The 18,617-nt window shown below is 27.7% G+C and overlaps 1 protein-coding gene across 8 annotated transcripts in view; it reads right to left on the bottom strand.

Annotated features, from left to right (window-relative positions):
- Atpalpha (sodium/potassium-transporting ATPase subunit alpha) overlaps positions 1-18,617 on the bottom strand; it is a 206,153-nt gene that overhangs the window by 66,684 nt on the left and 120,852 nt on the right. For 7 of the 8 annotated variants that reach the window (XM_075292203.1, XM_075292205.1, XM_075292204.1 and 4 more), the window contains one exon: positions 7,236-7,316. The exons of the other annotated variant lie outside the window; for it this stretch is intronic. In XM_075292203.1, coding sequence (XP_075148318.1) covers positions 7,236-7,316 — 81 coding nt within the window. The remainder of the gene's footprint in view (positions 1-7,235; positions 7,317-18,617) is intronic. 8 annotated transcript variants of the gene reach the window in all.

An 18,617-nucleotide genomic window follows, 5' to 3' on the forward strand; every position in this document is an offset into this window, starting at 1 on the left:
ATTTTCAAATTACTTTTACAATTTTTTGTTGTTTTGCCATAAAATGTAAATAGTCTATAAAAAAAAAACAATCTCTAAAAAACAGTCTAAACAAAATCGAAAATTGTCACGTTTATGGCTCAACGGCAGATGATCCGATACAAAGGCCAATATCGAAAATACCAAATCAATCATTCAATTTTTTTTTTCTAAATTCACTTGTATTTGAAAAGGAAATTACTTGTTGGTTTTGTTTTTCCATTTCATTTTGTTTTGTAGATTTTAATTTTAGCATTTAGGTGAGACAATTTTCATGGTATATTGTTTTTAGTTTTACGTTTTAGTCGATTTTTCATTCAGAAAATCAACATTTGTTTCTGTTTTTTAATTAAATTTACGAGTATATCATTTTGTAGTTGTAATTGTGTGTGTGTGCGTTTTGGGTGTTGAGAGAATTTAGTGCTCGACGTCATTGATTAAAAATAAGATTTGACGTTTTATCGCCATGAGAATATTTTTGTAAAAAAAAAAAATTAAAAATTTGTGAAATAAATTTTAAACTCTTTGGGGAGATTATCACTAGATTATCTCATCATTACACACATGGAAAACGTATACTAAGCAAAGAGGAAATAGAGATGAGTATTATTTATTTCCAAATGCATTTAATGGATCATAAATTTCTAATATAAGAATTAAATTTATAAACAAAAATAGATAGAACAATTGATAATAAAATATAAAAACTATTATTGCCTTACTAAGGATTTTTCATTGAAACATCTAAGGAAAATAAAAAAGTTTGTATTTCAATTATTTTGTAAAGATGATTGTGTTAGAAATTGTGCTATTTTCTTGCACACATAGAGGAAGTCATATGATATCACAAAAAGAACTGAAATCAACCTATTGTATGTATAAATACCAAGGGATCAATTCATCGATTGTTTTGGGAATAGACTAATTGCTATATCCCTATATTTGCAATGTAACTATAAATTAATGTTCTTATACATCACTATTGTGGCAAATTAAGATATATGCCAAGTTCAACACCTATGCTATCATAATTTATTATTTATAATGATAGTGTTGGAAGATGTGATATTCTACATGCACACATATATGAAGTCATAAGATATCACAAAAAGAAGTGACAACATATTATTGTATAGTATAATTATTGAGGTATCAATTTATTTATTGTCAAGAACTATATCCTTATATTTGCAATAATATCCCATATCCCATAATTTGCAAATTAGAATATATCTGGATATGTACACATAAAAAAATATTTTTTTTGTGGTCAATCACGAAATTAATTGATCCAATTAATTTGTAATTGAAATGTCTTCAATCACAGAAATGATAGTATCAATTCAAAAATTAATTGAAAGTTAATAAAAAAAAACACTGATCAATTCATTTTAAAAAATTTATTGATATTATTAATTTTTATACCCTTCACCAAAGGATTGGAGTATATTAACATTGTCATTCCGTTTGTAACACATCGAAATATTGTTCTAAGACCCCATAAAGTATATATATTCTGGGTCGTGGTGAAATTCTGAGTCGATCTAAGCATGTCCGTCCGTCCGTCTGTTGAAATCACGCTAAAATCACTCCGAACGAAACAAGCTATCGATTTGAAACTATATATAGCCCCCATATAAACCGATCCTCAGATTTGATTTACAGAGCCTCTTAGAGAAGCAAATTTCATCTGATCCGGTGAAATTTGGTACGTGGTGTTAGTATATGGTCTCTAACAACCATGCAAAAATTGGTCCATATCGGTCCATAATTATATATAGCCCCCATATAAACCGATCCCCAGATTTGAACTCCAGAGCCTCTTGGAAGAGCAAAATTCATCCGATCCGCTTGAAATTTGGTACATTAAGCTAGTATATGGCGGCTAACAACCATGCCAAAATTGGTCCATGTCGGTCTATAGTTATATATAGCCGATCCCCAATCACACAAAAATTGGTTCATATCGCCAAAAAAAATACTACCAACTTTTAATTTCTATAGAAAATTTTGTCAAAATTTTATTTCCATAGAAAATGTTGTCAAATTTTTTTTTTTCTATAGAAAATTTTGTCAAAAAGGACATCATATTGTCAAAATTTTATTTCCATAGAAAATTTTGTCAAAATTTTATTTCTATAGAAAATTTTGTCAAAATTTTATTTCCATAGGTAATTTTGTCAAAATTTTATTTCTATAGAAAATTTTGTCAGAATTTTATTTCTATAGAAAATTTTATTTCTATAGAAAATTTTGTCAAAATTTTATTTCTATAGAAAATTTTGTCAAAATTTTATTTCTATAGGAAATTTTGTCAAAATTTTATTTCTATAGGAAATTTTGTCAAAATTTTATTTCTATAGAAAATTTTCTCAAAATTTTATTTCTATAGAAAATTTTGTCCAATTTTTATTTCTATAGAAAATTTTGTCAAAATTTTATTTCTATAGAAAATTTTGTTAAAATTTTATTTCTATAGAAAATTTTGTTAAAATTTTATTACTATAGAAAATTTTATTTCTATAGAAAATTTTGTCAAAATGTTATTTCTATAGAAAATTTTGTCAAAATTTTATATCTATAGGAAATTTTGTCAAAATTTTATTTCTATAGAAAATTTTGTCTAAATTTTATTTCTGTAGGAAAATTTGTCAAAATTTTATTTCTATAGAAAATTTTGTCAAAATTTTATTTCTATAGGAAATTTTGTCAAAATTTTATTTCTATAGGAAATTTTGTCAAAATTTTATTTCTATAGAAAATTTTGGCAAAATTTTATTTCTATAGAAAATTTTGTCAAAATTTTATTTCTATAGCAAATTTTGTTAAAATTTTATTACTATAGAAAATTTTGTCAAAATTTTATTTCTATAGAAAATTTTGACAAAATTTTATTTCTATAGAAAAGTTTGTCCAATTTTTATTTCTATAGAAAATTTTGTCAAAATTTTATTTCTATAGAAAATTTTGTCAAAATTTTATTTCTATAGAAAATTTTGCCGAAAATTTTTTTCTATAGAAAATTTTGTCAAAATTTTATTTCTAAAGAAAATTTTGTCAAAATTTTATTTCTATAGGAAATTTTGTCAAAATTTTATTTCTACAGAAAATTTTCTCAAAATTTTATTTCTATAGAAAATTTTTTCCAATTTTTATTTCTATAGAAAATTTTGTCAAAATTTTATTTCTATAGAAAATTTTGTCAAAATTTTATTTCTATAGAAAATTTTGTTAAAATTTTATTTCTATAGAAAATTTTGTTAAAATTTTATTACTATAGAAAATTTTATTTCTATAGAAAATTTTGTCAAAATGTTATTTCTATAGAAAATTTTGTCAAAATTTTATATCTATAGGAAATCTTGTCAAAATTTTATTTCTATAGAAAATTTTGGCAAAATTTTATTTCTATAGAAAATTTTGTCAAAATTTTATTTCTATAGCAAATTTTGTTAAAATTTTATTACTATAGAAAATTTTGTCAAAATTTTATTTCTATAGAAAATTTTGACAAAATTTTATTTCTATAGAAAATTTTGTCAAAATTTTATTTCTATAGAAAATTTTGTCAAAATTTTATTTCTATAGAAAATTTTGCCGAAAATTTTTTTCTATAGAAAATTTTGTCAAAATTTTATTTCTATAGAAAATTTTGTCAAAATTTTATTTCTATAGAAAATTTTGTCAAAATTTTATTTCTATAGAAAATTTTGTCAAAAATTTTTTTCGTCTCCTTTTGGGTGTTTCAAATATATACACTATCTTATAATACTCTGTTCCTCAGTGTGGCGGAAAAAAATCACATGCGGACGAATGTGGTTTAGACAATATTCCGCTCAAAAAGATTTTGTAATAAAAACTAAAATATCCTCATTTCGGTATATGTTTATTTCTTCAATTTATAATTTGTAGAGTTGAGTTGATATCTGAGAAACGTTCACATTTAGGTCAGAATAACTCTATATATGGAGTAATTCTCATGAAAAAATACCAAATGGCTCCCGGTTGTGCCAGGGTGCTTTTGGCAGTGGAAATGTATCAAAAAAAAAAAGCACGAAAGTGCCAACTTTATCAACCCTGCTTAAATCACGAAATTAATTGATCCAATTAATTTTCAATTGAAATGTCTTCAATCACAGAAATGATAATATGAATTAAAAAATTAATTGAAAGTCAATAAAAAAACATTGATCAATTGGTAATAATACCAACAAGTAGATTAGAAAATGTAAAGCACTGTAAACGCAGAAACCTGAACATAACAGGTGTACTACATGTAGTACGGTCGGCATATCTGGGTTAAAAAAAATTGATATTATTAATTTTTGTGCTTGATTTTTGTTTCAATTAAAAAATATATTGAATCAATTAAGTTTTGAATTTAATCCTTTTTGAAAATTTAATTAAATTTTATTGGAAATATTTTGGTGAATTTTTTTTTCTGTGTACTATATGGCCAAGTTCACCACCTGTGGTATCACAATTAATGATGATGGTGTTAGTTATGATATTTTCTTGCACACATATAAGAAGTCATACGGTATCACAAAAGTAACTGAACATTAATTATTTTATAGTATAGTCAGCGAGAGATCAATTCATCTATTGCTTCGGGATTAGGTCAAGTTCGATATCCCTCTATTTGATGATGATAACATTAGAAATTGAGACACTTTTTTGCACACATATAAAAAGTCATATGACATGGCAAAAAGAAGTGAAAACAAATGGCTGTATGATATAATTACTGAGGGATCAATTTATAGAATGCTTTGGGAATAGTCCAATTACTATATCACTATATTTGCAATTAGAAAAAAATTAGAAAATTTTGGTATTTCTTTGCACACACGTACGATGTAATGGCACATCACAACTAGATCCCTAAGCAATCTTTTGTAATGTATAATAGATGAGAAATCAATTCATCTATTGCTTCAGGATTAAATGCTATATCTACACTTTATCAATTTTGATAAGCGTTAAAAAAACAAGAACAATTAGTTTAATTTTGAAAACCTCGTAGAATTGTTTTTTTTTATGACAACTACACAATATGCCAATTTTACTTTGCACACTTGGTGGAAATTCTTGCAGACCCTATTTAAAAGTATATACCGGAAGTTCTAACATTATATTGATGAAGAATCAATTCGTTTAATGTTACAGGACTAAATGACATAAAAAGTTTCCATTTTTTTTAATTTTAAAAAAATTTAAAATTTAATTGTAAGCTTTATCTTTATCTGAAATATAAACCTGTTATGAAATTAAAATTCATCCGCACACATCAGTGTTATTATTTTATATCATAATTAGAAGTATATTCCGCATGTTTTAACATCATATTGAGGAATAATCAATTCGTTTAATGTTACAGGACTAAATGACATAAAAAGTTTCCATTTGTTTAATTAAAAAAAAAAAAAAAAATTTAATTGTAAGCTTTATTTTTATTTGAAATAAAGGGTGATTCTTTTGAGGTTAGGATTTTCATGCATTAGTATTTGACAGATCACGTGGGATTTCAGACATTGTGTCAAAGAGAAAGATGCTCAGTATGCTTTGACATTTCATCATGAATAGCCGAACGATCTGCCACAACGTCGAATTTTCAGTGAATGGGCCCTAGAAAAGTTGGCAGAAAATCCGCTTTTTTATCGACAAATTTTGTTCAGCGATGAGGCTCATTTCTGGTTGAATGGCTACGTAAATAAGCAAAATTGCCGCATTTGGAGTGAAGAGCAACCAGAAGCCGTTCAAGAACTGCCCATGCATCCCGAAAAATGCACTGTTTGGTGTGGTTTGTACGCTGGTGGAATCATTGGACCGTATTTTTTCAAAGATGCTGTTGGACGCAACGTTACGGTGAATGGCGATCGCTATCGTTCGATGCTAACAAACTTTTTGTTGCCAAAAATGGAAGAACTGAACTTGGTTGACATGTGGTTTCAACAAGATGGCGCTACATGCCACACAGCTCGCGATTCTATGGCCATTTTGAGGGAAAACTTCGGAGAACAATTCATCTCAAGAAATGGACCGGTAAGTTGGCCACCAAGATCATGCGATTTGACGCCTTTAGACTATTTTTTGTGGGGCTACGTCAAGTCTAAAGTCTACAGAAATAAGCCAGCAACTATTCCAACTTTGGAAGACAACATTTCCGAAGAAATTCGGGCTATTCCGGCCGAAATGCTCGAAAAAGTTGCCCAAAATTGGACTTTCCGAATGGACCACCTAAGACGCAGCCGCGGTCAACATTTAAATGAAATTATCTTCAAAAAGTAAATGTCATGGACCAATCTAACGTTTCAAATAAAGAACCGATGAGATTTTGCAAATTTTATGCGTTTTTTTAAAAAAAAGTTATCAAGCTCTTAACAAATCACCCTTTATAAACCTGTTATGAAATTAAAATACATCTGTACACATCAGGGTTATTATTTTATATCAGAATCAGAGTTGGTGATAAACTATTCCAGTGTTCTATTACCAAGATTTCAATTCGTAAAAAAATATTGAAACTCAAAGTTTTCACATAGACTATGGTTTTCCAAGTAATCATAAATTTTCATATTAAATTTGAAAATTCATCAATTTTGGGTAATTGTGTTTTAACGAAATAATTTTAAATATATCCCTTGATGTTACAATAGAGACCTAAATATTTGTTTTTATACAATAAATTCAATCGCCATAAAAACATCTTCTGATTCATTATATATATTTTTTACACAAATTAAACCACCTTATATTTGAAGATTATTCATAGGTTTATTTGGAATACTAGTCTGAAAATAATATTTTATTCAATATACCACAAAAGTTGTATATCCATTATCGTAAAAGAACTAAATGAAATGTATGCGGGGAAAAAATTGTAAAATTTAGAATTTGAAACCAAAACCACATGCATGTGTTAAATGAAAAAAATACCATAAATATAATATGCACATTTATAAAACTAGCCAATGGAAAAAAAATAGATGCAAATTTTCAATGTTAATATTTAGAGAAGCACAAAGAAATTCCAAACTAAATTCTATGTCTGGAACATGTTAATACTAAATGATATTAATGAATATTTACAAAACCAAATAATTACAATGTATGAAAGAAATAAATGGGGAAAATAATTAAAAATAAACTATGAAATGAAATAAAATAAAAATAAGAACAAAAATGATAAAAAAAAAACAAAAATTCATATTTACCTTGTAATGGCCATCGGCTGTAAGATTGTCGTCATCGGTTGGTACAACCGTTGCGACCCGATAAGAGTCGGCTCTCCCATGCTATTGATATGAAATTCGTATATATATATATATTTTTTTTTTTCATTTATGAGAAAAAAAACAAATGAAATATATATATAGAGTTTTTCATATTTTAGCCCACCAAAATGTCAACGAGACGACGAATGACAAACAAATAAATTTCAAACGAACAAACGAGAGTAATGCAAAATAGTATGACAAGATATTAGGCGAAGAGCAAGCAAATCGGGCAGAGACAATTGATTGAATGAGCATTGTGTCAAAACATAATTATTATTGATCACATAACACAACGGCGGCACATGAAGAATTGGCGCAAAACATTGATGATGATGGTAAAATGCAAATGAAACGAAACAAAAAGGAACAAAACAAATAAATTATAAGAAAAACTGATGTAAAACAAGGATCAAGATATGCATACAATATAAAAATAATTAATATACAAATAATCAATGAAAATAATTATATAAGAATAAAATAAAAACAAAATAATATTAATAATGATATAATTTATAAGTAGAATAAAACAGAGGAAACAATTTGAATGTTACAAACTTTCGGAGTTTTCATAATTTTCATAAATAATAGCACAAGTTTTAAAATACAAATATACAGTTTTTTTTTACGAACTGATATACTGAAATGTTATAACCCCTAAAATAATTGTGGCCCACAAATTTATTTAAGGTGGAAATACGTTTAGCCGGCATATGAACAAAATGTCAAGGTGGCATATGAACAAAATGTCAAATATCATTGTTTTGGTCCAAAACATTTGTGCACACACAAAAAACTTTACATCATTTCGCTAAAGCCATATATCATCTCTCATTAGTATTATTTTCTAGATCCATATCAATTAGCTTTAGCATACAAATTTCAAAACAATGTTGGCTATATTTCCTTAGAAAAAACCCAAAAAATTTTACAAATACCAATTGATTATGTTTATCCAAATGGTTTAAAATATTCCATATATTCTATATTTATATAATATTAATATGATAAGTATGTGTGCTTTAGATTTTCAAGCAAACATAGGGATGGTAACAAATTATTCCATTTTAGCATCAATTCATTGATTTTTTCTTCTTGAAATGTTTAAATATAAATTTAAATAAATTTTACGATCAATACAAAACAAAAACAATATTATGCTTTTCTTTCATATATAGCATTTAGGTTTTCCATGTTAATTATTAATACAGTATACATAAATGTAGTCTTCAAATATATAATCCCAGTACAAATATTTATGTATCAGTATTGAATCATATTTTTTGGAAATAGGAATTGATTATTTATATTCAGTGACACGAAATTATCCAATATCATCCATATTTTGTAAACTTGAAAATTAATACCATGTGTGCAATCATATTTCACTTGAAAGATCTAACTTGATCTAATTAATTTTAAATTAGAAAATTCTTCTACCACAGAAATAATTGTATAAATCACCAGCGTCAATTAAAAAATTGATTGATTTAATTAAGAGCATAATTTATATTCCCAGCAAAAAAAAGCGTAGTCAAAAAAGTAGTGAAAATGTGATTTTTGGATCCGGAAGTTGTGCAAAATTGACGCAGAAGCTATGAATTTAACATCCCAGCAAAAAAAAAGAGCTTCCAAAAAAGTAGTTTGGATCCCCAATCTGTGATCCGGAAGTAGTGCAAACTTGGATCATCTCCAATGAATTTAACATGGGCTTGTCATAGGACGGAAGTACTCCCTTTTTGGAACCTTTGCATTGCTTTAGAAGTTGTGCCCTGGAAGTTAATTTGAATGAAGAAATTTAAAAAATTTTTTTCCAACCAATTTCACTTTTTTTTCATCCATATGTTTTATTACACAATTATTTTCCTATTATCTAATTTTTACAATTTGAAAAACTTTGTCGCTCCGACCAGGGGTTGAACCTGGGTTTGCTGGCACCATAACGGAACGCATTATCACACTCAGGCACAAACGCCATTGAACATAAAGCGTCGAAAGGTCAATTCAAATGTTTGTGATATGATCGTAATACGCCACCAAGGAATAACATTCTAATTGCTTCTCGAGATGTTCTTTATTAGTATGAACGAAAAACTAAGAGACGCAGGTTCAAATCTCACCAGCGGCCATTCTTTTTATCAAATATTTTTCTAAAAAATTATTTTTTTATGTCATGCATCGTTTTTATTTTTTATTTTCGGCATATATTTTCGTATAAATATATTTCTTCCATTAAAAATCAACAAAAAAAAAAAAAAACAAATAAAAATTCTCGTAATTTGCAAAACCTTCTCAAAAGAACTTCCATGGAAGCGAAAAAGTCAAACGGCACAGGTTCAAATCCCAGCGGGAATGATTTTTTTTATTATTATTTTTTTTAACTTTTTTTATTAATTTCTATTTTTTTAAGTTTTTTTATTAGTTTTCTATTTTTTTGTAAAATTTAATTGTACAAAATTTGCACTTAAAAAAGCATGATTGCGTTCTTTCTAATACTTGTCCACAAGGACTGCATCGTAAGTAGAAAAAAATCATTGGGGGATCCCAAGATGAGCTTTAGAAGAAATGTTTTTGCAATTGTACAAAAGGACTGCATCGGAAGTGGAAACAAATTATTGGGGGATCCCACGATGCGCTTTAGAAGAAATGTTTGTAGACTTGTCCAAAAGGACTGCATCGGAATTTGAAAAAAACTCGATGGGGGATTCTGGGATGGGCTTTAAAAGAAATGTTTGTGGAACAACTTCCAATTTTTTTTTCTGGGATGGGCTTGTCATAGGACGGATGTCCACCATTTCCACAGCCGTTGCACTGAATTTGCATCAGTTCTTAGGGTGTGATGCGAATTCAGTGTTTTGGATGTGAATTAGAAAAATTTGTAATATTTTGCAAAATAAATAATTTTTTATAATTTGTTATGATTTGTAATGCATTCTAACGCATGCCTGAAACATTTGACATCAAATATTTTCACAAACTCACTATTTTTCCAGAATGGATTTTAGCATTTTTTTCGACAAAATTTAAATAATTTGTACCATTTTATTAATCCTTACTCTGTTTTTAACATATTTGAAACAAAAAAGTTAAATTTACCCTTAAAAATATGAAAAAATTTAATTAAAAGATCTTCCTGAGTAGTTAAAATAAAGAAAATCTTTGGAGGACATTTTTTGGAAGAGCTTTTAAAGTTATCCTCCTGGAACTACTTCCAATTTTTTTTTTTTTTTTTTTGCTGGGAGCTATTAATATTTGTGTTTGATTTTTGTTTTAATTAAATATTAAGGTTGGAAAAATTAAAGATTTAAGTTTTGAAGTTTTTTTTTTTTTGTGGAAATTTTGGTCATAAAGTTTTTGGTTAAAGTTTAAATTGAATATTTTTTAAAAATCAATTACCCAGCAAAAAAATTTGGAACAACTTTAAAGCACTTCCAGAAGATGCACTCCCAATGATGTTATTTATTTTAACTACCCAGGAAGTTCTTTTAATTCAATTTTTTATAACTTGTTTTTTTTTTCATACTTTTAATGGATAATTTCAACTTTTTTTGTTTCAAATAGTTTAAAAACAGAGTAAGAATTGATAAAATGGTACAAATCATTTAAATTTTGTCGACAAAAATGCTAAATCCAATCTGAAAAAATTGTGAATTTTTGAATATATTTGAGGTCAAACGTTTCCGACAAGCGTTAGAATCCATTAAAAATTATAAAAAATCATAAAAATTATTTATTTGACAAAATATCACAGAATTTTTTAATTTACTTCCAAAACATTGAATTCAGATCACACCTAAAGAAGTAATGCAAATTCAGTGCAACGGCTGTTGAAATGGAGGACTTCCGTCCTATGACAAGCCCATATTAAATTCATCGCTTCTGCGTCAATTTTGCACCACTTCCGGATCCAAAAAGAACATTTTCATTACTTTTTTGGCGACCCTTTTTTTGCTGGGTAAGATTATAATTTGAAAAATTTTTATGACTTTTTATACCCTGCGCCACACTGTGGAACAGGGTATTATAAGTTAGTGCATATGTTTGTAACACCCAGAAGGAGACGAGATAGACACATGGTGTCTTTGGCAATAATGCTCAAGGTGGGTCCCTGAGTCGATATAACCATGTCCGTCTGTCCGTCTGTCCGTCTATCCGTCGGTCCGTCCGTCCGTCTGTCTGTGAACACATTTTTGTGATCAAAGTCTAGGTCGCAATTTAAGTCCAATCGCCTTCAGATTTGGCACATGTTCCTAATTTGGGTCAGAATAGAACCCTATTGATTTTGGAAGAAATCGGTTCAGATTTAGATATAGCTCCCATATATATCTTTCGCACGATATGCACTAATATGGACCCAGTAGCCAGAGTTTTATACCGATTTGCTTGAAATTTTGTGCAAACATAACACTTAGTCGTATAGTCAAGTGTGCAAAATTTGATTGAAATCGCTTCAGATTTAGATATAGCTCCCATATATATCTTTCGCCCGATATGGACTAATACGGTCCCAGAAGCCAGAGTTTTGGCCGAATTTGGTTGAAATTTTGCACTAGGAGTACAATTAGTAGTATAGTAAAGTGTGCAAAATTTGATTGAAGTCGGTTCTGATTTAGATATAGCTCCCATATATATCTTTCGCCCGATATGGACTAATATGGTCCTAAAAGCCAGAGTTTTGGCCCAATTTGGTTGAAATTTTGCACAGGGAGTAGATATGGCATTGTAGCTATGCGTGCCAAATTTGGTTGAAATCGATTCAGATTTAGATATAGCTCCCATATATATCTTTCGCTCGATATGCACTTATATGGACCCAGAAGCCAGAGTTTTATCCCGATTAGCTTGAAATTTTGCACAAGGAGTAAAATTGGTGGTATAGTCACGTGTGCCAAATTTGATTGAAATCGGTTCAGATTTAGATATAGCTTCCATATATATTTTACGCCCGATATGGACTTATATGGCCCCAGAAGCCAGAGTTTTTGCCCAATTTGGTTAAAATTTTGCACTAGGAGTACAATTAATAGTCATGTGTGCCAAATTTTTTTGAAATCGGTTCAGATTTAGATATAGCTCCCATATATATGTTTTTCTGATTTCGACAAAAATGGTCAAAATACCAACATTTTCCTTGTTAAATCGCCATTGCTTAGTCGAAAAGTTGTAAAAATGACTCTAATTTTCCTAAACTTCTAATACATATATATCGAGCGATAAATCATAAATAAACTTTTGCGAAGTTTCCTTAAAATTGCTTCAGATTTAAATGTTTCCCATATTTTTTTTACTAAAATTGTGTTCCACCCTAGTGCATTAGCCGACTTAAATTTTGAGTCTATAGATTTTGTAGAAGTCTATCAAATTCTTCCAGATCGAGTGATATTTAAATGTATGTATTTGGGACAAACCTTTATATATAGCCCCCAACACATTTGACGGATGTGATATGGTATCGAAAATTTAGATCTACAAAGTGGTGCAGGGTATAATATAGTCGGCCCCGCCCGACTTTAGACTTTCCTTACTTGTTTTCTAGATAACTTCAATAATACCAACATTTTCTTCCGTTATAAGAAATATTTTGCTGCACACATAAGCAAGATTATGATATCGAAAAAGTGACAAATCTTCCTAAACTTATGGTATTTGCTGTTTTCTTATATTAATTATTAATAGGAAAAAAATTTAAAAAAAAATATCCCTACTACAAAATTACAAGTGTAAAACTTCTCAAAATATATATGTAAGAAAATTATTTATTCATTTATCGATTAATTACATTTACTATAAAATTATAAATATAATTGTAATCTTTGATTGCTAGGGTCTTAAGCTTGTTAGAAATTAAAAAAAAAATGTGAAATATTTGTGAAAAAAATATTTTCAAAAATATAAAATCTTTTGCAGCACTAATTATCTAACATAATATTCCATAGAATAAATACAGAGGCCATATTATTATTAGTCATCCTATCTACAGAAATACTACTTGCCTTATTGTAAAGGAAGAAAACGCCCTTTCTTCCTTCCTTAGCAACCAGAGTACACGCACACACCCTATTTTTGAATAATGGAACAAACAAGTTTCGAAATCAATTCCTTGTAATGGGGTTTGTCCTTGCTCACTTTGTACAATAGATGAATCATCAATGTTGTTATCATATAAATTGTGGAAAAAAAAGCTTTCTTATGTCTATTTTTTGTTATTCAACCATCATTTCGGTTACAAGGATTCGCATGTTTATTGATATATAAAGAAAATAGAATAGAAAATCTTATCAAAGTAATGGTAGGCAGTTATGTACATAAACTCCATGGATACAAATTGATTTTCTAAAAATGAATAATAGTGATAGCTGGGTGTTGTCTTTGAAGTAGGGTGGATTTGTGGAACCAAAAAAAAACATGTAATATAATTTTCTTGGTTATATTGGCGCATGAGCTCTTTTTCCAATGTTGAGCCCAGGGACATGAAGTTACTCATGACAAAGGATTCAAGTAAAAGGAAAAATATACAATGAGGTCAATGAGTGACGCAATGGTTGAGTATTTATGTAATCTAATAAATAGAAATACAATTTTTTATAACTTTTTGGTATTTAATCAGTTTGAAGATTGGTTACTATGCAAAATAGATAAATTAAACAATTAAAAAAATCTAATCTTTTTTTGTTCAAAAGTTCATTATCTTGAGTTTTGTATACAATTTTTTGTATACAATTTCCCAATTCAAGTAGCCACATGATATTTTTTCACAAAATGACTCAATTACATGTTATAGAATGAATTTATCTTTCTCTATAAACCAACATTAATATGATATATGCTTTGCCAACCCTTATCATTCATCATATTTGCATGACAAAAAAAAAAAAAATCATAATGTATGACCTAGCTATTTAATCCAAAAACCAACCAAAATGACGATGTTACCGCCAAATATTGAAAATAAACAATATCAAATATTATTGACATGCTGACGTATAATTAAAAACATTTATCACAATAACCTTTCATGGAATTATATTGTGATGGATTTTAATTGCAAAATTGAAATAAAAAATATCTTCTTATATATTTATACAACATTTCCAGTAATTAAATATATATATGATTAATAGTATATATTTATTTATTCATTTTCAAAACTTTTAAGATCTATGACTCATAAACAAATATGTTAAAGAAATTGTAAACATTGTAGAATTATAGAGAATTTAATGAATAAATATTTATCATAGTAGATAAAGTGATAATAAAATTGTTATTTAGCCCAGACAGGAATACCTTTTCTATGATAATACCTCTACAATTTTTTTTTTATTTTTTTATTTTATATATAAAGAAGAAGAGTTGAGGTCAAGCTTGATTTTATGTAACAATTTTACATACAATAACTACCCAGCAAAAAAATTTGGAAGTTCTTCCAAATACACAACTTTAAAAGCACTTCCAGAAGATGCACTCCCAATGATGTTCTTTATTTTAACTACCCAGGAAGTTCTTTTAATTCAATTTTTTATATCTTGGTTTTTTCATACTTTTAATAGGTAATTTAAAGTTTTTTGTTTCAAATAGGTTAAAACCAGAGTAAGAATTCATAAAATGGTACAAATCATTTAAATTTTGTCGAAAAAAATGCTAAATCCAATCTGAAAAAATTGTGAATTTTTGAAAATATTTGAGGTCAAACGTTTCCGACAAGCGTTAGAATCCATTAAAAATTATAAAAAATTATAAAAATTATTTATTTCACAAAATATCACAGAATTTTTTAATTTACATCCAAAACATTGAATTTGGATCACACCTAAAGAAGTGATGCAAATTCAGTGCAACGGCTGTTGAAATGGAGGACTTCTGTCCTATGACAAACCCATGTTAAATTCATCGCTTCTTCGTCAATTTTGCACCACTTCCGGATCCAAAAAGAACATTTTCATTACTTTTTTGGCGACGCTTTTTTTGCTGGGTACATAACATTGTATGCAATTCAATTACAGTGAAACCTTTCAGAAATGAACACTCATGGTTGCCTAAATTTTGTCCACATTTGGAAGATTAGAAGTATGTTAATTTTTCAAATGTGGGGACAATATTTAGGCAATATAATAATAGCAAACGTCTCACGAAATTTGTTCATCTTTTGTTCATCTCTCTGGAGGTTTCATTGTATTTTTGATTGCACATAACACTATTTATGCTATATTTTGAAATAAGGTCATCGATAAAGAAGGTTTTTAAAAATTCTATAGCAATATCAATTCGTTTAGCATTTATAATTTAAGAGTAATTGCATTTAAATTTCCAAGAATAAAAGAATTGATATTTGCACAAAACTACATGGATTTGTTTAAGGGATAGATATACTTTTAATGCATTATAGAGTTATGTATGTGTGCATATCTATGAAGTATTTATTGTTATTGAAGGAATTTGTCCACAGTTGCCAGTCGTGGCCAAAATATTCTACCAAAATTTTAAGACAAATTTACCAAAAATCTGAAAATATGAAGTGTTTGATCATATTTTTGTTAAAATGTCCATTCTATAGAAAGTTTTTGAAAAAAACTTATTTCTGTAGAAAGTTTTTGAAAAAATTTATTTCTGTAGAAAATTTTTGCAAAATTATAATTCTATAAAAAATTTTGTCTAAATTTTATTTCTATAAAAAATTTTATCAAAATTTTATTTCTATAGAAAATTTTGTCCAATTTTTTTTTTCTAAAGAAAATTTTGTCAAAATTTTATTTCTATAAAAATTATGTCAAAATTTTATTTTTATATATATTCCCAGCAACAAAGAGCTTCCAAAAAAGTAGTTTGGATCCGCAATCTGTGATCCGGAAGTAGTGCAAACTTGGATCATTTCCAATGAATTTTACATGGGCTTGTCATAGGACGGAAGTACTCCCTTTTTGGATCCTTTGCATTGCTTTAGAAGTTGTGCTCTGGAAGTTAATTTGAATGAAGAAATTTAAAAAGCGAAACAAAAAATTTTTTTTCAACCAAATAATTTATTTTCCTATTATCTAATTTTTTACAATTTGAAAAACTTTTTCGCTTCGACCAGGGGTCGAACCTGGGTTTGATGGCACCATAACAGAACGCCTTAGCACAGTCTGCTACAAACGCCATTGAACATACAGCGTCGAAAGGTCAATTCAAATGTTTGTGATGTGATCGTAATACGACACTAAGGAATAACATTCTAATTGCTTCTCGAAATGTTCTTTATTAGTATGAACGAAAAAATAAGAAACGCAGATTCAAATCTCACCAGCGGCATTTTTTTTATCAAATACTTTTCTAACAAAAATATTTTTTATGTTATGCATCGTTTCTAATTTTTATTTTCGGCATATATTTTCCTATAAATATATTTTTGCTATTAAAAATCAACAAAAAATTAAAAATTCTCGTAATTTGCAAAACCTTCTCAAAAGAACTTCCATGGAAGCGAAAAAGTCAAACGGCACAGGTACAAATCCCAGCGGGATGAAATTTATTTTTTTATTATTATAATTTTTTTTTTAACTTTTTTTTATTAATTTTCTATTTTTTTTTTTTTTGTAAAATTTAATTGTCCAAAATTTGCACTTAAAATTGCCTGATTGCTTACTTTCTAATACTTGTCCACAAAAACTGCAGAAACAACTCATTGGGGGATCCCAAGATGCGCTTTAGAAGAAATGTTTGTGGACTTGTCCAAAAGGACTGCATCGGAAGTTGAAAAAAATCATTGGGGGATCCCACGATGCGCTTTAGAAGAAATGTTTGTGGACTTGTCCAAAAGGACTGCATCGGAAGTTGAAAAAATCGATGGGGGATTCTGGGATGGGCTCTAAAAGAAATGTTTGTGGAACAACTTCCAATTTTTTTTGCTGGGTTATTACTATAGAAAATGTTGTCATAATTTTATTTATATAGAAAATTTTGTCACAATTTTATTTCTATAGAAAATTTTGTCAAAATTTTAGTTCTATAGAAAATTTTGTCAAAATTTTATTTCTATAGAATATTTTGTCAAAATTGTATTTCTATAGAAAATTTTTTCACATTTTTATTCAAAAATTTTGTAATAATTTTATTTCTATAGAAAATTTTGTCAAAATGTTATTTCTATAGAAAATTTTATCAAAATTTAATTTCCATTGAACATTTTGTCATAATTTTATTTCTATAGAAAATTTTGTCAAAATTTTATTTCTATAGAAAATTTTGTCAAAATGTTATTTCTATAGAAAATTTTGTCAAAATTTTGTTTCTATAAAAAATTTTGTGACATTTTTATTCAAAAATTTTGTAATAATTTTATTTCTATAGAAAATTTTGTCAAAATTTTATTTCTATAGAAAATTTTGTCCAAATTTTATTGCTATAGAAAATTTTGTCAAAATTTTATTTCTGTAGAAAATTTTGTCAAAAATGTTATTTGTATAGAAAATTTTGTCAAAATGTTATTTCTATAAAAAATTTTGTCAAAATGTTATTTCTATAGAAAATTTTATCACAATTTAATTTCCATAGAACATTTTGTCAAAATTTTATTTCTATAGAAAATTTTATCAAAATTTAATTTCCATAGAAAATTTTGTCAAAATTTTATTTCTGTAGAAAATTTTGTCAAAATTTTATTTCTATAGAAAATTTTGTCAAAATTTTATTTCTATAGAAAATTTTGTCAAAATTTTATTTCTATAGAAAATTTTGTCAAAATTGTATTTCTATAGAAAATTTTGTCAAAATTTTATTTCTATAGAAAATTTTGTCAAAATTTTATTTCTATAGAAAATTTTGTCATAATTTTAGTTCTATAGAAAATTTTGTCAAAATGTTAGGTTAAGTTAGGTGACAGCCCGATGTATCAGACTAACTTAGACTATTCAGTCCATTGTGATACCACATTGGTTAACTTCTCTCTTATCACTGAGTGCTGCTCGAAGGGACCTCCTTTTTAAAGCCGAGTCCGAACGGCGTTCCCCATTGCAGTGAAACCACTTAGAGAAGCTTTGAAACCCTCAGAAATGTCACCAGCATTACTGAGGTGGGATAATCCAACGCTGAAAAACTTTTTGGTGTTCGGTCGAAGCAGGAATCGAACCCACGACCTTATGTATGCAAGGCGGGCATGCTAACCATTGCACCACGGTGGCTCCCTGTCAAAATGTTATTTCTATAGAAAATTTTGCCAAAATTTTGTTTCTATAGAAAATTTTGTCACATTTTTATTCAAAAATGTTGTAATAATTTTATTTTTATAGATAATTTTGTCAAAATGTTGTTTCTATAGAAAATTTTGTCAAAATTTTATTGCTA

The sequence above is a fragment of the Haematobia irritans genome, chromosome 1 (genome assembly GCF_050003625.1).
Source record: "Haematobia irritans isolate KBUSLIRL chromosome 1, ASM5000362v1, whole genome shotgun sequence".
Lineage (NCBI taxonomy): Eukaryota > Metazoa > Arthropoda > Insecta > Diptera > Muscidae > Haematobia > Haematobia irritans.